At 43.5% G+C, this 21,250-nt stretch overlaps 1 protein-coding gene across 5 annotated transcripts in view; it reads right to left on the bottom strand.

Annotated features, from left to right (window-relative positions):
* SBNO1 (strawberry notch homolog 1) overlaps window positions 1-11,958 on the bottom strand; it is a 54,274-nt gene extending 42,316 nt beyond the window's left edge. For 2 of the 5 annotated variants that reach the window (XM_060118298.1, XM_060118300.1), the window contains exons 1-4: window positions 11,814-11,958; window positions 3,765-3,896; window positions 3,139-3,243; window positions 1,175-1,487 (exon numbers count right to left, since the gene is read on the bottom strand). In XM_060118298.1, the coding sequence (XP_059974281.1) occupies window positions 1,175-1,487; window positions 3,139-3,243; window positions 3,765-3,896 (550 nt within the window). In that variant the 5' untranslated portion in view covers window positions 11,814-11,958. The remainder of the gene's footprint in view (window positions 1-1,174; window positions 1,488-3,138; window positions 3,244-3,764; window positions 3,897-11,813) is intronic. The other 3 variants (XM_060118299.1, XM_060118301.1, XM_060118302.1) reach the window with 3 other exon arrangements.
* Window positions 11,959-21,250: the final 9,292 nt, after the last annotated feature.

Raw genomic sequence — 21,250 nt, 5'->3', positions numbered from 1 at the left:
CCACGTGCCTACCCCTATCTAACATACTATATACTTTGTTTATTATCTGTTTTTCTCCACTCGAATGCAAGCTCTATGAGGGCAGAGATTTCAACAGTTTTCTTCCCAGCCATAGTCTCAGAATCCTAGAACAGGGACTTCCCTAGCAGTCCAGCGGTTAAGATTCAATGCTCCCACTGCAGGGGGCATGGGTTCGATACCTGGTCAAGGCACTAAGATCCCACATGCCTCGCAGTGTGGCAATTAATAAATAAATAAATATCTGTTGAATAAATGAGCAATAAAAAAGCTACTCCAGAGGAGAAAAAATTTTAATTTATACTGTTTTATGCATAAATGAATTCCTAAAAAAGAGTGATCAAATCACTGTTGAGCTTTTTCTCTTTAGATCTAAAGCTACACTTAAAGCACTATGGATTAGCTAGTGGTAATGGTTGCACAACTCTGTGAATATACTAAAATCCACTGAATTGTACCCCTTTAAAAGGTACAATGGTATGTGAATCATCTCAGTAAAGCTATTATTAAAAAAGTATTTTGAGTGCTCACTCTTCAAAGAAAATATAGTGACTTACTATTTATTGTCAGTACAATGAAAGTTTATGTATTTTAAAAGAAAACTTACTAAAAAACACGACTACCGACATACAATGAAGCTAATGACAAGCAAAATCATAAAACTGTTTAGAGTTAAAGTAGCGAAGTATCAATTTAAAGCCCATTACACCTCAAGCATGGTCCAAGGACCACCAGCAACAACACCTCTAAAAAGCTTGTGAGAAATGCAGAATCTTGGTCCCCATCACAGACCTACTGAATATGATTCTGTTTTTGTACAAAGATCCCCAAGTGACTCACAGTTATAAAGTTTGAAAAGCACTGATTTAAATGACTGAGAAAAATGTTAACCAGTTATTCACAATTTATAAAACTGAGATCTCATGGTGTTCATGTAGCCACTTGGTAATTCCACAATTCATTTTAAAGCTTAAGGCTAAGGCTTCTAAATTTTTGCTTCCCTTGAAGTGCATAAATACTGTAAGTCCACAGAGTCATTCAGATATCATCTCCTGTCATGACTACTTCTTTTAAAACCTAAGCAAACCCTTAAAAACACACTGACATCTCTTAACGAAGGCAAGCAGTTGACACTATTGAAAACAAAAAGACTCACTAGCTGCTGTTGCAACTGGCTGAGCAATATTAGCCGGTGGCTTCAGTTTCATGAGTTCGTTCAGACTATTATTTTTTAGCAGGTCCTTCAGTTGAACCTGGTCTTTTGAAGGTGCGGAGGTCATGGCGCTTCGTGCTGCTGGTGCTGAGACTGAAGGACGTGTGTTTGCAGTAGTCTGAAGGAACTTTGTTAAAGTGATGGTTTGCCTATTCGTGGTTACAGGTGGTGTTTTAGTCATTACAAGTGTAGATCCCAAAGTCGGAAGCTGATTTATTTGATTCAGCACAAATGTTGTAGTAGATGGAGGCTGCTGCTAGAAAAGAAAACCATATACGTCACACCTGTGAAAAATTCTTTATTCTCTAACGCAACCCATATCCACAAACACAGGAGGCCATTTAAAACTCTAAAACTGACTTATTAAGAATCTTACCCAACCACTGGCACTTTGGTTCTAATAAATATCATTAGATATAAACTACCTAGTTAAAATACACCATTTGAGAAAAAGAAGGTATAGTAGTAGTGTTGGGGGCAGCAAGCATAAAATGAGAGTATCCTAAGCAAGCTGTGATGTACAGTCACCCTACATAACACAAGGACTAGGAACATAGTTTCTAATCCCAGCACTGCCCCCAACTAATAAGATGACCTTAAGCAAATCACTTTACCTCTGGAGGCCCGGGCTCTCTGAAGACCATTTTCCATTTCTAACATTCTATGATTCCTGTCCAATGCTTTGTCTGCTATCATACAGACTATACTAACATTTAACTTAATAAGATAAGACCACCAAGCAGAGTTTTAAATTCCTATGCCCTATGAATGATCCACCCAGGTAAATTACAAATATCAGTGATAATGCGGATGCTTCCTTTGAGCCTAAGGTGAAGCTACACAGCATTTTATTTTTATAGTTGGGGGGTGGGAGTTAGGAGTTGGACAAAAATGAAAAAAGAAAGTCAAGATTTGAGGATAACAAATGTCTGTGATTTCAACCAACTAAAGTACAACACAGATTTTTTTGCGGTACGCAGGCCTCTCACTGTTGTGGCCTCTCCCGTTGCGGAGCACAGGCTCCGGACGCGCAGGCTCAGCGGCCACGGCTCACGGGCCCAGCCACTCCACGGCATGTGGGATCTTCCCAGACCGGGGCACGAACCCACGTCCCCTGCATCGGCAGGCGGACTCCCAACCACTGCGCCACCAGGGAAGCCCCAACACAGATATTTTTATAAATTTAAGTCTATTTCTACTTCCTTCCCCCTTCAAATTATTTGTTATTTCTCCATGACTTCTCTAACAAGAATCTTCTAGATTACTATTGATTTTAAATGTAACTCTCAACAATAATTTATCAAAAGTTATCAAATTTTAACCAGTCTAATAATTTTATACCAGTAGAGCTTAAGTTAATAATTGCTATGTGTAGGGAGTTTCCTGTGGCCTACTGGTTAGGATTCAGGGCTTTCACTGCCATGGCCCGGGTTCAGTCCCTGGTTGGGGAACTGAGATCCCACAATCCGTGCAGCCCAGCCTACAGTAACAACAACAACGAAAACTGCTATGTTTAGAGCGAGGTCAGCGGAACTCTACATTTAAAGCACAATAACAATCACATAAAAATTATATATACCAATGGACAAAAGCTGAACTAAACAAGTAAAAATGAAAAGTGTAGTGGGTTAACATGTAGTTCATCTTTACTTCATGAATTTTCTATCACTTGCAATAAATAACCTAAAAAAATGGGGGTTTCTTTCCCCCTAATCTTTGGATCAACATAACTACCAGAAGAGTGAAAGAAACGTTTTATAAAGTAGGAGGTGAGAGTAGATAGAATACTGGGAAGGAAGGAGCAAAAAGCAGAACTAGTGAAATAAAACTATTTCATATTAAAGGTTATTTTCTTACTACAACCCTAAACTATTTTCATAGTAATGCCAAATCTAAATAATTCTTACCCTAACATTTAACAGGGCTGGAGTAGTTAGCGTCTCTGCTTCTTGTTTAACAGGAACTGCTGCTTCAGTCTCCAAACCTAGTTCTAATGCACTAAGTGGCACTGACTGGAGAGAAAACAACATCAGAGAAAGAAATAAAGAGTGACGGCAGTGAGTTCTGTTTCAAGAACAAGCGATGTATTTATTTTATTTAAAAACTTTTTCAAGCTTTACATTCGAACGGAATGTAAAATCACTGGTACCAGGTATAAAGTAACAATCTTTGCAAGCACAACATCTTCACTAAACTACGCTAACACCAGAATCTTATTTTTGCTTTCAGAGAATGTGTATAGTGAAACCTCAGAAAAATATTCCTATAAAGTCCAAAGACAAATATTGAGATTAGTGATCCTCCCACAATAACTCTAAGCAATTCATCTCTTACGTTATATATCAAAGCAGAAAATAATGTCTTGATTTTCACTGCCAAGTATTTTCCACTTTGTGAATAAAGACTAATAATCAACATAAAAGTAATAGTCACATGCATATTTAAAATTAAGGCTTAACAATACCTATTTCTATAATAGAAAATAAAATTAAGAAAAAACTCACTTTTTACAGAGGCTTTGGAAAACTCTTACCTGCTGTACAGGATGGGTAGGTGTTGGAATTGCAAGCCCCGCATCTCCAGCATCAATATCAAAGAGGTCATTCGGACTAATTCCACTCTCGCTCAAAGCAGCAAGTAGTAAATCTTGCCCTGGCTCCACCATCTTTAGAACAAAATATTAAATATTAACATAAAAAACTTAAAATGACAATTAACTCTCTTCTAAATATAAACCAACATTTTCTACCGGATCCATTCATTCAATATTTATGAAGAACCTGCTACACAGCAGGCAAAAAAAGGATGAAAGAGAAATAGTCTCTGATCCCAAGAAATTCACATTAAAATGGAAAGGACAGAGAAGTACGTAAATCACAGAAAGAGTATATGTTACAAAATGCTGTGGGAACAGAGAAGGAAATGCTGAATTCACCTGGGGAGAGAGATTACAAAGATGACAATGGAGCCAAGCCTCAGGTAAGAAATTGCCAGGTAGACAAGGATCTTCTGGATAGTGCATTCAAACTTATGGGGGCACGAATGATGCTGGCACTCTAAGAAGGATGGCTAGAGTAGTTCAACATGGGTACGGAAGCTCAGAACAGAAATACGAGGTTCACACAGATGATGGCAAGAGACGAAGAAGTTTTCGCCCACAGCTCTGAACACCATGCTGGAGAGCTCATTTAATCCTGTGAGAACCATGGGTCACTAAAGGGTTTTCAGATAGAGGACTGCAAAACATAGTCAGATTTGTGACTTAGAAAAATTACTCCACAGCCGTATGGAAGCAAACTGAGAATGGGTAGAGTAAGACCAAGGCAGGGAGACATCTTAGGAAACTGCTACAGCAGATCAGGAAAAAGATGATGTGCTGTAACAGTAAGATGTAAAGAGAAAGAAGGGGGAATGGATTCCAAGACATTTAAGGAGAATCCATAAGACTAAGTTTAAATAAAAGCTCAAAATGGAAGGGAGAACATGAAACACACACAAAAAAACATGAGTTGATGGATAATTAGAGTTAAGCCAAGAGAAAATGAAAAAGGTTGAGCCCAGGAGACCTAAAAGATGAGATATATGGAGTTTAGGGGGAAAATGCCTAATTCGAGCAGGCAAATACACTTTCAGCTGGGGTTTTCCAACTGTACTCATAGGAGCCAAATCAAAGTATTCTACCACTAAGATGGATTTTTATCCATTTTGTAGGGAAAAAAAGTTTAACAGAGCTTTCTTAATTTTAACTTTTCTCATTAATTTATCTGAAATAACCAATTTATATACACAAACATAATTATGAGAAATCTGACTACTTGTATTTATCAAAGAACTAACTTCACATTACATAAATATACTAATTTTCAGCTAGTCCATTCATTCTCAGACTGTGCAATGCAATTAAATGTTTCATTATGTCCTACAAAAAAAAAGTTATTAGCCAAGGATACCATGACCACGACTCCCCAACATACAAGAACCACTGTTTTAGATCAAAGCAGGACATTTCATAGAGAAATTCTCTACTAGGTAGGTCTACGTCGCTTGTACATCATTTACAAAGATGTTCTAAAGGAAATACGAGTGAGTTTAAAGTGGAAACCACGGACATCCAGAAATGAAACGAGGGGCAGACCTACCGTTTAAAGGATGAGAGGAAGGACAGCCCAAAGGAGATTTCCCCAAAATGTTTCAGAGAAAAGAAAAGAAGTCTAAGGAAGAAAGCATTTTGAGCAGATAGGAGGAAGGGAAGGGAACTGACAGTGACTAAGTATCTTTTACAAGCCTGGCACAGTGTCAGGCTCTTCATGTCCATCACTAGCCCATGACAACCCTGAGCAAGGTAAGTATTATAATTCTAGAAATGAAACTGAGGCTCAAAAAGCTTAAATTACCTGCCCAAGGTCACACGCAGATCTAGACTGTTCAAATTCCCAAAGCCCATGCATTCTCTTTCCAATGAGTAGATCAAGAAGTCAATATTGGTAACCCGTGAAGTTTCAATACTTAACTTAGGAATAAACGCCGGAGATTAAAACTGGAAAGGGGAGAATTAGTATTAAACAACAAGATGGAAATATGAAAGAACCAGATGACAGAGGAGACAAGGAGAAATGTTACAATATGGGTTTAATATACAATTGATCCATTTTGGGGCTTCCCTGGTGGCGCAGTGGTTAAGAGTCCGCCTGCCAATGCAGGGGACACGGGTTCGAGCCCTGGTCCAGGACTATCCCACATGCCGCGGAGCAGCTAAGCCCGTGCGCCACAACTACTGAGCCTGAGCTCTAGAGTCCGTGAGCCACAGCTACTGAGCCCACATTCCACAACTACTGAAGCCCGTGTGCCTAGAGCCCATGCTCTGCAACAAGAGAAGCCACTGCAATGAGAAGCCCACGCACCACAACGAAAAGTAGCCCCCGCTCGCCACAATTAGAGAAAGCCTGCACACAGCAACGAAGATCCAACACAGCCAAAAATAAATAAATAAAATATATTTATTAAAAAAAAAGTTGATCCATTTTTCTAATACATAGTTGACCACACTTTACAAACTAGTATCCTAGTACACAGTACAAATATGTACCAAGAGAGCAAACCAATGCTTTAAAAATATTTTCAATTTATAAAATACTTCATTACAACCAATGACCTATGGGAATACAGGGTCTTAGTCCACTTGCTATGGCTAATTTTGACCTAGATTAATAACTCCTGAGACTATCAAAATGTCATCTTTATTAAAGTAAATATTGGAAATAATTATTTACATTTGAAACAAAAACACATTCTTTTAAAGCAATGATTCCTAAACTACAGACCACAGAAAGCTTGGAGGCCAAGGGATCCATTAATCCATGTGTTACTGAATTTACGAGAGCTTTCTGAAATATATTTTCTGAAAAATTAGCATTATAAGTACAAAAATATCATGGAAGAGAGTTATTTGGGGAATAAACTTATTGGAGTCCATAAGAAATGATGGCAACAGTTATAAGTAACATTATCAGTGACCTACTCAAAATGCATAGGAATCACAATTTGAGACCCTCTGATCTGAGCAGTGACCTAGTACTGACAATGCCTGTAAGAGACATTGTCTTTTACGAGCTATTAATGAAAGAGATTTTAATTTTATATACATCTTATACACAAACAAAATCAAGGGATCCTTTCTCTCAAGCCAATTGGGCACAAATTCCCTACTTGCACTTTTTTTGCATGAGAAGTGGGGAGGGGATGGAGAGGACACATCTATGCCATTCTCTAACTCCATTAAGCGAAACTCTTAATATTTAATCATATTCCTATTCTGAAACTATCAATATTACAGACTCACAGAATTTCAGTGCTCAAGCTGACAGAGCCCCTAAAAGGTTATATTATGCAACCTTCCCCACATTTTACAAACAAGTAAGATTTATTCCTGAGAGGGAAAAAAACATTTTCAGTTTGAACCCACTAAGTATAATGTAAACACAAACACTGTTAGGTGTAAAAGAACTGCTAACTACTAACCACAGAGTGATTCTATCTCAAAAAATGGACAACAAAAAGGTTCCATTTTTATCATAAATACATTTGGAAATATCACCTATTCAAAATAGTACACCTATGAAAGCATCTATGATAAATAAGGACTAATGACACAGTAGCAGAGAGAAACTAAGAGACATCCTTGGCAGGAAGAGAATCCTGAGAAACAACAGCCAATCAGAAGAATGAAAGGATACAGTTCCCACTGAGAACACCAACACTGAAACCTATCAACAAGGACAAGGTTCCTCTTGTTGAGACCGAAGCAGATCTTTATAGCTCTGGGCAGATACAAGAGATGTACCTGCAGCAGCAACAGCAGTACACTACAGAGGCTGAGGAGACTATGAAGTCAAGGGAAAAACCTGGTTTCAAATACTGGCTACACCATCTGCTAAGTAGTGTAAGTTAAGTAATAACTTGTGACTCAGTTTCCTCATCTTCAAATGGGAATAAAAATAGAACCTACTTTACAGGATCGCTGTGTTGAGTAAATATTACACTACATGGAATAAATATTAGCTACTATTAACCATCATATTGATAAACATTACTATAATGTTCAAAAAACGTTTTCCTTCAAATTGCTGATACAACATTTTATATCTAGAATACAAACTTTACCTGTTGGCAATTTATTCACTAATTAACTTCCACATTAGTTCTATAAAATACTAGCACCCTTTTTACTCAAGTGTCATACATCCAATATGTCTAATCAATTAGCATATCTAGAAGAAACTGGTAGACATCTTTAAATGTGCACATATAATGTCATTTTAAAAATATCTTTGCCGGACATCCCTGGTGGTGCAGTGGTTAAGAATCCCCCTGCTGGGCTTCCCTGGTGGTGCAGTGCTTGAGAGTCCGCCTGCCGATGCAGGGGACACGGGTTCGTACCCCGGTCCGGGAAGATCCCACATACCGTGGAGCGGCTGGGCCCGTGGGCCATGGCCGCTGAGCCTGCGTGTTCGGAGCCTGTGCTCCGCCAACGGGAGAGGCCACAGCAGTGAGAGGCCCGCGTACCGCAAAGAAAAAAAAAAAAAAGAATCCCCCTGCCAATGCAGGGGACACGGGTTCGAGCCCTGTCTGGGAAGACCCCACATGCTGTGGAGCAACTAAGCCTGTGCACCACAACTACTGAGCCTGCGTGCCACAACTACTGAGCCTGCGTGCCACAACTACTGAGTCTGCGTGCCACAACTACTGAAGCCCACGCACCCTAGAGCTCCGAAAGAGAAGCCACCGCAATGAGAACCCCGTGCACCGAAACCAAGAGTAACCTCCACTCGCCACAACTAGAGAAAGCCCGCAGGCAGCAACAAAGACCCAACGCAGCCAAAAATAAAATAAATTTAAATTTATTTTTTAAAAAAAGAAATATCTTTGCCTGAAAAGGATTTTTCTCTTTACTTAATAGTGCTAAACGTGTCTAATTTTTGACCCAACTCTGTTTTTTGTTTTTGTTTTTGTTTTTGCGTTACGCAAAACGTATTTTTTAACACCTACTTCCCCAAGCAGCGATTGCTCAGTAAAGTGCCCCTCCCCTCACTCTCACTGCAAAACCTATAGAAAGAATGGAATCACAAAGGAATGTGCAGATTATATACAAGTTTCAAAAATGCTTTGAAAAAAAAGCCCAAGAAAGATTTGGGGGCGGGGGGGACTACCTTCTCCATCACAACATCAAAATCAGATGGCTAGTCTTCTCGACATTCACTATACGGTTGGAATTCTTTAACTCTCAAAATAATCCATGAATAAAAACTACCCGTTATTCCCTTGTCACAGATGAGAAACAGGCTTAGAGAGATGAACTGTAACAAGGTAACAACAAAGCAAGCTTGGAGCAGAATTACAAACCTAGGAGGGCTGATACCAGCGCCCTGCACCCCGCACCCCACCCCCGCAGAATTCTGTGCTGTTAAATCCATACCAGTATTTTTCAAACTGCTGGTCACAACAATGTTGTCAAATAATTTAAGTTTGTCATGACCAGTATTTTTTAATATTTCAAATATAGAATATTCAAATATTTTAAATAAAGACAGAATTAATGCAGCACACGCAGAGAGGGTAAACATTATTTCATGAAACTGAGTTCTATGCGTGCATTATGTACTAGGTCACAACGTAAAACACATTTCTTACTGCGGAATGCATTAAAAAAGATTTGAAAATCACTGCTCTGTGCTATATACTGTCTCCCAAGAGGTAAATAAGCAAGTTAATTTGACGGGTTTTATACCATATTTTTTTTTTATAAAGGAGAGTTCCTGCTCTTCGAGGGCCTATCCTTTCCATCTACAGAAAATTTCACTGGTATCACAAGGTTGTCCTTATTACTTAGTAAAGCTCAACCACATCAAAGTGGATCCGTCAATTAGCATAAAAAAAGACAACTGCAAAAACTTAAGGATTACATCATCTTGGTTATTAATTATCTATTTAGTGATAAACAATTCCTCTCGGAAAGTATCTTTACACCAATTTTTGGCAGGCAAAGCACAAGAATCCACAGAGCCTCACGAAAAGTTAGGTATCTTGCTAAGAGCAGACCTCAGACCTGTGTGCTGTCTTCCTTCACAGGCAAGGCGGCTAGTCTCAAATCAAAGCTCAATTCAGAGACTAAGAAATGCCAAAATGTTATCTGTACCTAAAGTCTTTGAGGCGAAAAAAGACTTTAAAAAAGCATGAAAAGAATCTCCATACTGCACGTTTTTAAATAGTAATCTCAGCAAAACCCTTAAAACATGTAAAACTGACACATAAGAGCATTCAATGGATGGATGAATGCATGGATAGATGAATGGATGATGAATTTACGATCTGGAAGCCACTCACTAAGCCTCCCTTTTTAACATTTACCCAGCAACTAAAATAAAATTTATTTAAAATTCTGGAGGTTTGTATGAAACAAAATTAGACTGGGAATAAAGTTAGACTGGGAGATAAAAAGCAGAATCCAGAGAAAAAGAGTAAAGATGTCTTATTTGATAAGGTAAACTTTGGAAACAACTTCTTTAAACATGAAAATAAAATGTTCCCTTGCTTGCAGAACTAATGTCCCACTCAAGGCAGCAGCAGCAAATTCTACATTTTATCCTAGAAATTCTGTACAAACTATCTTTTGTGCAGTGATGAAGGCTTTCCCCACTGCTTATGAAAAGCAGTTCTGATTGCGGTAAATAACTGGGAAAAAAATGGAATCCCTCCGCACTGTTATCTGGTTTAACTGTCTGCAACTGTTCTGAGGAACCGCGCTAGAGCAACTAGGGGTTTGACAGCTTTCTGGACCCTCCTGGCCGACACTTTAGAAACCCTATTCTGTCTCTAATTCTGGCTGCCTAGAGAATATGAAACATTTAACTCAACATAAACTGCTAATAATCAACTTTCAAAGGTCAAAGGGGACCCAGTTTTTAACCTTCTCTCATCAACACGTGTTTAGTACAAACTTCCGGGTGCGGTTACAACTGGCTGGGCAATTCAATGGCTAAAAACGTTGCTTTATTTGACTCATTTTCTCGCCCGTTCTTTTCCCACGTTTCTCAACCAGCGACTCCCCAAAACAAAAGCCTCCCACAGTAAACGGAGCACGCACATAAAAAGAGCTTCTCTGTGCGAGGATCAAGTTAGTGGTCCGCAAACATTAACCAAACAGAAACACAAAGCCGGGGTGGAAAGGGGAGGAGCTGGATGCCAGGGTCAGGAAAGAAACAATCACAAGGGTTCAGGCACATCCAAACCTCCTCAGCGGTTAAACCGACCCCAAACCACTTCTGGGAAACCACCAGCATACACTGGTTTGGGGAACTTTAGATGCTCGGTACGCCAAACACTCTCAAAGTAAGCCAATTCCCAACCGCCTTTCCTCTCCACATAGATGCTTACTTAGGGTCCAGGAGGCGAGCTCGCTCGCTCGACGCAAAATTAACCTAATCACCGGGTGAGGCGTGAAGGTGGCCCCACGTGCCCCACGTACCGTCCCCATCGCCCCGACAGCGAGGTAATCAGCAAACTGCAGGTGCGGGGGTTCAGATCTGGGGCGACCCTGTCGCCTCCCGCACTCACCCTGAACCGGAACAATCGTCCGGCAGGACTTCTGAAGGATTACGGAGCTCACTTTCCTGAGGGGCCAGGACCTCGCAGCCCCCGGGTCGAGCCGCGTAAGCAAGGGGGGGGGACGGCCCAGTCGGAGCCGGAGCCGGCGTCCGCAGACGCTGCCTCCTCGCCCAAACGGGGTGCCTCCGGCCCGGGACAGCGGGGCCCCCGGGGCCGGAGAGCCCCACGCGCGGCGACCGCAGGGCCCGGCGCTGACGGGCGGAGGAAGCGAGCGCGGCGGGACCGCCGCCGGGACCGTGCCCCCGAGGGCCCCCAAGGCACGCAGCTGAGGGGGCTGCGAAGGGCGAGGGAGGCCCCAAGCCGGGGTGAGGTGGCGGCCCCCCCCAGCCCGGCCCCGCACGGCCCCCTGAGCAGAGTGGGAGTGGGAGGCTGTCCGGGAGGGGGAGTGTAGAGGTAGAAAAGGACTAAGGAGAGGACTTACTTTCCCCGCGGGATCCGACGCCGGAACAGCTTCTCCGGGTGGCGAGAGCTTGAAGAACCAGAGGCGACTGGAGCGGAGGCGGCGGCGGTTGCGGCGGCGGCAGCAGCGGCGTCCGGCTCTGCCTACCTCCCCGCCGCCATCTTGACGCCCCTCCCCCCCAGTCCCCCCGCCCCGCCCCGCCGGGAGGGGGTGGGGCGACGGATGAGGCGCCGCGCGCACGCCCCACGTGACTTCCTCCCTCCCCCACCCCACTCCCCAGCGCCCCTCTCCGCCCCGCCTCCCTCCTAGGTGAAGGAAGATGATTCCCCCCCCCATCTTGACCGCCCCTGCCTTCGCTGCTAAGCACGGACTCCATCGCTCCTGCCGACCCGGTATCAGTGGTTGGATCCAAGGGAATTCCGGAACCCAAATCGTCCATTACCGCGGCTCCGGGGTGGGCGAGGGGTGAGGGGGCCGGGTTTCCGAGGAAGGGGGAGGGGGGTAGACGAAGGCCGCCTAGGAGAGTCACGTGTCTACTGCTTCCGCCGGCGCTCGAAAGACCTCGCGAGAGTTCCGTTCCCCCTCCCTTTCTCCCTCGCGGGCTGTCGGGAAGAAGGTCCGTGATCTGGGTTGCCACCAGGAGGTCAACCGGTGGGCCGGGCGCATGCGTCCCACACCTGCTTTCAAAGTCAGGCTAGGAGGGGCCCGAAGCTGTTTTCAAAACCTTTTTGGTGTGTGGCTTTGGGCCAGGAAGTTACCTAGTGGCGTCTCTGTCACTTTGAAAAGCTCGTTACCTTAGTTAATTCTAGAAAAAAATATTCGCATACTCATTGCTTGTTAGGCTTGCTCAAAGCACTTTATTCAATGTGAAACCGCAAGTAACTCGGAGCCCCTCGGCTGGTCCACTGCCATATTCAGATCCTAAGGAGTGAGAGCGCAATCAGCCCCACTTTTTTATTCACACACACCCGGTAACCTGAACAAACTATTGCTCTGAATTAATGACTGCTGCAGATCTGTCGCTACTATCTCTCACTTCCTTATTTTCATATTCTCCATTATGATCATTATTACTGCTACTACTACTAAGTGACCTGACACAGAATAAACAAATTAACTTCTTGGTAACCCTTTTGTAAAGTCATTCTGAGAATGCTCTTTGAATCCCTTGCTTAGGTAATGGGCACGCCTGGGTGATTCTTGCCCCCTACCGGCCGCGCTTCGCACTCGCCTTGAAAGCAAACCTACTGGTTTGGTTAACTTGGAGGTTAAGGTGTGAGCTCTTCAAGAGACAGTGTGGGGCTGGGGGAGAGGAAAAAAAATGTAGTCATGGCAAGAATAATTATGACTCTTCCAACATTGTGTTTATATACGTGAATATGTATTATATATGTATACATGTAAACAAGCATTTTAAATTGCAGATTTGCTAATCACTGTACCTCCATTATTTCGTTTAATCCATACACACACAAACCTATAAAGGTAAAAAAAATAAAAAGAGTTCCATAAGAACAAGGCCTTGGGGACTTCCCTGGCGATCCAGTGGTTAAGACTCTGCGCTTCCACTGCAGGGGCACAGGTTCAATTTCTGGTTGGGGAACTAAGACCCCGCATGCTGCTTGGCGTGGCCAAAAAAAAGAACCATGGGAGACCAAGGGCTTCATCTGTCTTGTTCACTACTTTCCCCTAGCCTAGTTTATGGTCTAGTGTAGATGACAGCAAACAAGCAATTGTCACATTATAAAAAGAGAAAGAATACAACAAAAAAACTAAGACATTGTATTGATAGTTAATGCATCAGTGCCTTTGAAGCTTGGTTGGAGCAATTCAGTTTCCAAGTGGCCCCCAAACTCTAGTTGTACACCAGGACTAGATGAGTCCTAGATTCTGAAGACAGAGGTCTAACCTAGGAACTTCCACCTTTTGAGGTACTTTCTGAGCATCTAAGCCTGATCCTTGCTGCCATATCTGCATAATCTCTTTACCTTGAACCAGAGTAAAAGATGGTGTTTCAAGGGATAGTTATAATATAACTGCACATATGCACACAAATGTTATGCACAAGGTCATTCATTGCAGCAGCATTTGTAGAAGGAAAAGATGGGAAACAACTTTAATGTCTTTGAGGAAAAGACTAATTAACTAAACTATGGTACTTTCCTACAGTGAAACAGTTGTTCAAAAGAATGAAGCACTTCTGGGACTTCCCCAGTGGCGCAGTGGGTAAGAATCCTGCCAATGCAGGGGCATGGGTTCGATCCCTGGTCCAGGAAGATCCCACATGCCGTGGAGCAACTAAGCCCGTGTGCCACAACTACTGAGCCTGCGCTCTAGAGCCCGCGTGCCACAACTACTGAAGCCCACGTGCCTATAGCCCGTGCTCCACAACAAGAAAAGCCACCACAAGGAGAAGCCCGCACACCACAACAAAGAGTAGCCCCCGGTCGCCACAACTAGAGAAAGGCTGCACACAGCAACAAAGACCCAACACAGCCAAAATAAGTAAATAAAATTTTTTTAAAAATAGAATGAAGCACTTCTGTCTATGAGAATATATATTTTGCTTGCATGTTTGCGTGGAGCATCTCAGAATGACAACACAAGTAGCAGTTGTATCAGGGGATGGGAACTGAGAGACTGAGGGTCCGAGGCAGGACGAAGACTTACAAGCTGCGTCCAGAACAGAGATACTACTGGAAGCAGATAATTCAGAAAAAGCCCTATTCAGGCATGGTATTGACTCCCCCTGACTCAGGGGGTGCTATTTATATTTACACTACACTTCTCATTTCACTCAACAAATATTTGAGCCAGATACCATGTTAGAGGTATTGTGTTAGGGACACAAGTTTAAGAAAAACAAATCAAGGGGGATGTGAGGGATGGTGCCTGCCCTTGAGATAAATGCCCTTACAATCTAGTGGGCATTAATCCCAAAATTACACAAAATATAAACTTGTAGCTGTGACAAGGCTACATAAAAGCTAACAGAGCCTATTATAGAGTAATTTGACCTCATCAGGGAAGTCAAAGAAGGCTTCTTTGAGGGAGCGATAATCCAGATAAGATTTGAAAAGTAGGTGTTAACTAGGCAAAGTGAAGAGAGAACTGCACTTGAGAAAGAGGAAACGGCACATGCAAATGTCCTGAAACAGGAGCGAAGCGAGTACACCAGGGACTTCCCTGGTGGCCCAGTGGTTAAGACTCCGCAGCCACTGCAGGGGGCATGGGTTGGATCCCTGGTCAGGGAACTGAGATCCTGCACGATGGAGCCAGAAAACGAAAAAGAAAAAACACAAAGCAAGTGCACCAGTTGTTAACATAATGTTTCTCAGCTCCAAACCCAAGCATCTATGCTCTGCTTTGTGATGCACTGCAGAACTACATTTCTGCTTTACCAGCTGTTTCAGTGCCGCTAGGCTGGAGCAGGAAAGAGTTTCCTGTGAATGTCATCCCAGCAACACCTCTTCACCCTGGCACGTGCATTTCCCTCCAAAGTGATACCGCAGCAGCTATATCCAGTTTGCAGTTTTTCCCACACTTACAGACCTGGCCTCGTCACACCAAACTGTCCTCTCAGGCACAAGGACCAGTGAGAGCATCCACAGGGTCACCCTCCAAGCTCAGAGACACTAACACCAGTTGAGCAGAGCCCCCTCCTTGGAGTTTCGGTTTCAGCAACATGGGGCCCCTCTTCTACATTTCTAAGTTTTTTTTTTTTCAAAATATTTACTTAGCTGCCTCGGGTCTTAGTTGCGGCACGCGGGATCTTGTTCCCTGACCAGGGATCAAACCCAGCCACCTGCACTGGGAGCATGGAGTCTTAACCACTGGACCACCAGGGAAGTCCCATTTATAAGTTTAAATTACACCAACCCCTTCCCTTTGTCCCCTTAGCCTGAGTGGTGAGAATTTCTTTCCACAGTTGCAACGTCTGTGATGCCTTCAAGTTCTCTCTTTACCCTTTCAGTTACCTAGTTCACCAGTTTATACCTAGTTAACAAGTTTTTTTGTTTGTTTGTTTTTTTCCACACTGCGCGGCTTGTGGGATCCTAGTTCCCTGACCAGGATTGAACCCGGGCCCTCGGCAGTGAAAGCATGGAGTACTTAGCACTGGACTGCCAGGGAATGCCCAACAATTTCCTATCTTAAATTTTCTTCATTAAATAACTGGTGTAGGGCCTCCCTGGTGGCGCAGTGGTTGAGAGTCCGCCTGCCGATGCAGGGGATACGGGTTCGTGCCCCGGTCTGGGAGGATCCCATATGCCGCGGAGCGGCTGGGCCCGTGAGCCATGGCCGCTGAGCCTGCGCATCCGGAGCCTGTGCTCCGCAACGGGAGAGGCCACAACAGTGAGAGGCCCGCGTACGGCAAAATAAAAAATAAAAAAAAATAACTGGTGTAGTGTCTGCCTTCTGCACCTTGATTGATATAGCAAGTAAAAAGGAATTACTAGTAGGGTTGCAAAATTAGATAAAGATCATTCTCTACGAGCCTTTTATAACTGAGTTTGGACTTTATTCTGTAAGCTACAAAGAACTCAGAAGCCTGTTATGCAGAGAACTGCCATGGTTAGGTATGTATTCTAGAAGAATCACTCTGGAAGCAGTGCAGCAGTTGGATCTAAGAACTGGGCTGCAGGTACAAAGACCAGACAGGTCGAGAGGAGAGAAGATCAGAACCTGAACTGGAGCAAACTTGTTGACCAATAGAAGAAGGCCAAGTGCCATTAGCTGAAACGCTGACCTCAGGAAGACAAACAGGTCTAAAGAGGAAGATAATGAGTTCGGCTTTAGATACAAGGAATGCTTTGCTTACCTATTGTTAGGTAAAAAATGACCCCCAGATGTAATGACTTAACAACTGCAATGTTATTCTCATGATTCTGCAAGTTGGGCTGGGCTCAGCTGGACAGTTCTTCTGGTTTTGCTAACAGTCACTTGTGTGACTGTAATCAGCTGGTGGATCAGCTGTGGGCTGGGCTCAGCTGGGATGCTGGGACAGCTGTATTTCTCTCTCTCAAAGTGGTCTCTCCAGCACCCTCTCCATGGTTCTTGTACTGTGGCTCAGGACTCCCAGGAACGTAAAAGCAGAAGCTTCTAGCCTTTCTTAAATTTTAGGCTTTCAAGTGACACAGTGATGCTTCCACCATATTCTGTTGGTTAACAAGGCAAAATAGGACTCAAGGAAAGTCACACGAGGGTATGAATAGTGGGAGATGCTGTTAGCTGGAGGCTATCAAAGTAAGTCTATCAAGGAATTTTGAGAGGCCTGTGGGAATCCAAGTGGAGATGTCTAGCAAGCAGTTGAGTCTACAGCTTGAGGATCCAGATGGGGATTAAAACATGAGAGAGGATAAAACTGTACTCAGAGAATGCAGAGAGAAGAGCAGGGGGCCAAGGGCAGAAACCTGAGGCCCTATATCTAAAAAGTGAATATGCAATGAGACTTAGAAAGATCAATCAGAGAGGTCAAAGCAGAGCCAAGGCAGTGGAGTTTTAAGGAATGAGTGATCAAGCAATATCTAATGCAGCAGACAGCACCAGAATGTGGGCTGAAGCGTGTACTGGATTTTAGCAGGTGGTAGACATAACCGCAGGGAGTGGTATTGTTGAAGATTTTATTATTTAGAGAAGTTTTAGATTCCCAGCCAAACTGAGGAGAAGGAACAGAGATTTCCCATCTACCCCCTGACCCCACATTTGCATAGCCTCCCCCACTATCCACAGCCGCTGCCAGATGGTACATTTGTTACAATTGATGAACCTACATGGACACATCATTATCACCCAGAGTCCATGGTTTACTTCTTCTTGGTGGTGTACATTGTATGAGTTTGGATACATGTATAATTACATGTGTCTGTCATTACAGTATCATTCAGAGTATTTTCACTGCCCTAAAAATCCTCTGTGCTCTGTAACAGCAGTTGTTTTGACTGCCCAGAATCCATCTCTCTCTCTTTTTTTTCTTTTTGGGTCCCACAAGTGGGATCCCCAACCAGGGATCGAACCCGCACCCCCTGCATTGGAAGGCAGATTCTTAACCACTGCACCACCAGGGAAGTCCCGTCTCGTGTATTTCTTGCCCCAGGCTTAACCACTGGACCACCAGAGAAGTCCCACCTTGTGTATTTCTTGCCCTAGGCTTAACCACTGGACTGCCAGGGAAGTCCCTAGAATCCACCTCTCTTTCTTCAGAATTTATCATGCCCTCTCAAAGTCCATGTGGTATGGAAAGGGCTAACATTCTCTCACATACATCACTCCAGGGTAGAGCATGTAATCTGGGTCTGGCCAATTGGAATACTGGATCTACTGTCAAGGCCACTTTGATTGGTTTAGTGCCAGCCAGTGAGTTTCAATTCTAGAACTTTGTACTGAAAATAATAGTAAAAAGACACTCCCTTGCCAAAATAACATTGGGAAGTGGGGTCAGAGGCCATGATGTGGAGCTGGAGACCGGTCTGTGAAGCCAACCTAGAAATCAGTGGGGCAAAGAGCAGGATGGGGAGAAAGAGGGAGGGACTAAACCCTGATGATCTTCTGATGACATCCTTTGAGTCCCTGGATCATCCTGTCATGCCTGAAGCTACTCATACCCTGAACTTTTCTGTTATGAGAGACAATAAACTCCCCCCCTTTTTTTTTTTTTTTTTTTTTGGCTGCATAGCATGTGGGATCTCAGTTCCCTGACCAGGGATCGAACCCGTGTCCCCTACAGTGGAAGTGTGTAGTCTTAACAACTGGACTGCTAGGGAACTCCTCCCTTATTTTCTTAAACTAAGTTGAGCTTTGTTTCTCTCATTTGCAATCCAAAACAATCTTGACCGGGCGTCCCTGGTGGTGCAGTGGTTAAGAATCTGCCTGTCATTGCAGGGGACACGGGTTAGAGCCCTGGTCTGGGAAGATCCCACACGCCGCGGAGCAAATAAGCCTGTGCGCCACAACTACTGAGCCTGCGTGCCTGGAGTCCGTGCTCTGCAACAAGAGAAGCCACCGCAAGGAGAAGCCCGCGCACCGCATCGAAGAGTAGCCGTCACTTGCCGCAACTAGAGAAAGCCCGTGCACAGCAACGAAGACCCAACAAAGCCAAATAAATAAAGAAATTTATTTATTAAAAATAAATAAATAAATAATGAAATAAATAATTTTTTAAAAATTAAAAAGAAAAAACAATGTTGACCAATACAGATACTAATTAAAATGCAATTTTGAAAGGTTCATGTATATATTTAAACTAATTTTTAAAGTGTTTTTTTAACTTCTCTATTTTATTTATATATTCTTGGCCACGCAATGTGGCAAGCAGGATCTTTAGTTCCCTGACCAGGGATTGAACCCATGTTCCCCTGCAGTGGAAGCGCGGACTTAACCACTGGACGGCCAGGGAAGTCCCTAAAGGTTTTGTTTTGTTTTTAAGATTTTTTTTTGATGTAAACCATTTTTAAAGTCTTTTTTTTTTTTTTTTTTTTTTTCTTTTTGCGGTATGCGGGCCTCTCACTGTCGTGGCCTCTCCCGTTGCGGAGCACAGGCTCCGGACGCGCAGGCCCAGCGGCCATGGCTCACGGGCCCAGCCGCTCCGCGGCATATGGGATCCTCCCAGATCGGGGCACGAACCCGTATCCCCTGCATCGGCAGGCGGACTCTCAACCACTGCGCCACCAGGGAGGCCCTAAAGTCTTTATTGAATTTGTTACAATATTGCTTCTATTTTCTGTTTTGTTTTTTTGGCTCTGAGGCATGTGGGATCCTAGCTCCCCAACCAGGAATCAAACCCGCATCCCCACACACACTGGAAGGCGAAGTCCTAACCACTGGACTGCCAGGGAATTCCCCTCCGTCATTTAATTCTAACAATAAACCCATGAGGTAGAAAGAGTATTGTTTTACTCTCGCTTGCATTCCAAGTATATTGCATACATTGTATATATGCATATTGCACATATTAACATATACGTGTATATATACATATGGGGGAAGTTTATATATTTATGTACCTGTGTATATCTATCTATCCATCCATACATATTTATATATATACACACACATACATATAATAGGAAAAGGTATGTATATTATTTATACTCACAGATGAATGGAAGGAATTAGTAGATCACAGTGGTCACCAGCTGTGGAATACATGTCCCATTAGGTAGAACCTTTTAAGAACTGATGCTGGGACTTCCCTGGTGGTCCAGTGGTAAAGAATCCGCCTTACCATGCAGGGGGCACGGGTTCGATCTCTGGTCAGGGAACTAAGATGCTCCATGCTGCGGGGCAACTAAGCCCGCACGCCGCAACTTCTGAGCTTGCGCACCTCAGTGAGAGAGCCCGTGTGCCGCAAACTACAGAGCCCATGCGCCACAACTAGAAAGAAGCCCACGTGCCGCAACGAAGATCTGGAGTGCAGCAACTAAGACCAGACGCAGCCAAAAATAAAAATAAAATAAATAAGTAAATAATGAATTTAAAAAAAAACCTTCATTAAAAAAAAAAGAACTGATGCTAATAAAAAAGTATTAAACAATAGCAAAAGCCTGGAGCAAATATTAATTCAAAGATAACCCTAGAGTAAGGAAAGTCATCTCAGCACTGGTGAGATTTCGCCCACGGCATGTTAGGAAAATGGAGATCGGTAAACAGGCAGGCAGTCCTGAAGCATGTCACATTTTTCCTATATCCCGAGTCTCAATGCAGATTACTGTAACTGTAGCTATTTGCAATCCTTCTGTTTGCATAACTGTTTGCAAAATTGCTGTTCAGATTGACCAATCTATCCATCTACCCTTGGCTTAAAACCATGTAGTGGCTTCTTATCAGATTTGGGATAAACGTCTCAGTCCTTACTAATGGCTTTTGTGTCCATCAGGGTCCGGTCAGGAAAACAGAATTTAAAATAGGAAATTCATTAACCAGGTGGTGGAGGACCGAACAAGCAGAAAGGGAACACTGAAGTCATTTAATAATAACTGCAGGAGGCAGCTCCCATTTCTAGGGCTGGAGAACAAAGAGACCCTTTGGGGTTAGCAGAGGAGAAGAATCAGAAGAGGATTCCTGGAGGGCTGGTTCTTATGCCTCTGAGAAAGGGGCACCATGACGTTGGCACTAGCCCTTCAAGGGCTTACGGGAGGGGCCCTGCAAAGCTGGGGCTCAGAACTCTGAAGAGGGGCTGCTGCTGGTACTTCTGAGGTAGCACGCTGAGGCTATTTCTGGAAAAAGCCTGGAGAATGAACCGAATGGCCTGTCAGAAGCAAAATGTCATTACTTACCCTGACAGGAATAGCAAGCAAATGGGCAGGAGTGAGTCCCTCCCCCTGCCTTCCAGTCTCCCTGTAGCCTCGCCTATTGACATAACCTAACACTAGCTGACAAAGGTGCACTACAGTTTGCAGCCCAAATATTGCAGAGCAGGGTGGAGAAGAATGAATTTGGAGCTGAGAGACCAGCACAGCCTT

The sequence above is a fragment of the Mesoplodon densirostris genome, chromosome 15, assembly GCF_025265405.1.
Source record: "Mesoplodon densirostris isolate mMesDen1 chromosome 15, mMesDen1 primary haplotype, whole genome shotgun sequence".
Lineage (NCBI taxonomy): Eukaryota > Metazoa > Chordata > Mammalia > Artiodactyla > Ziphiidae > Mesoplodon > Mesoplodon densirostris.
Note: the sequence above shows the minus strand (reverse complement) of the source record. Positions and strands in the feature narration are given on the sequence as shown.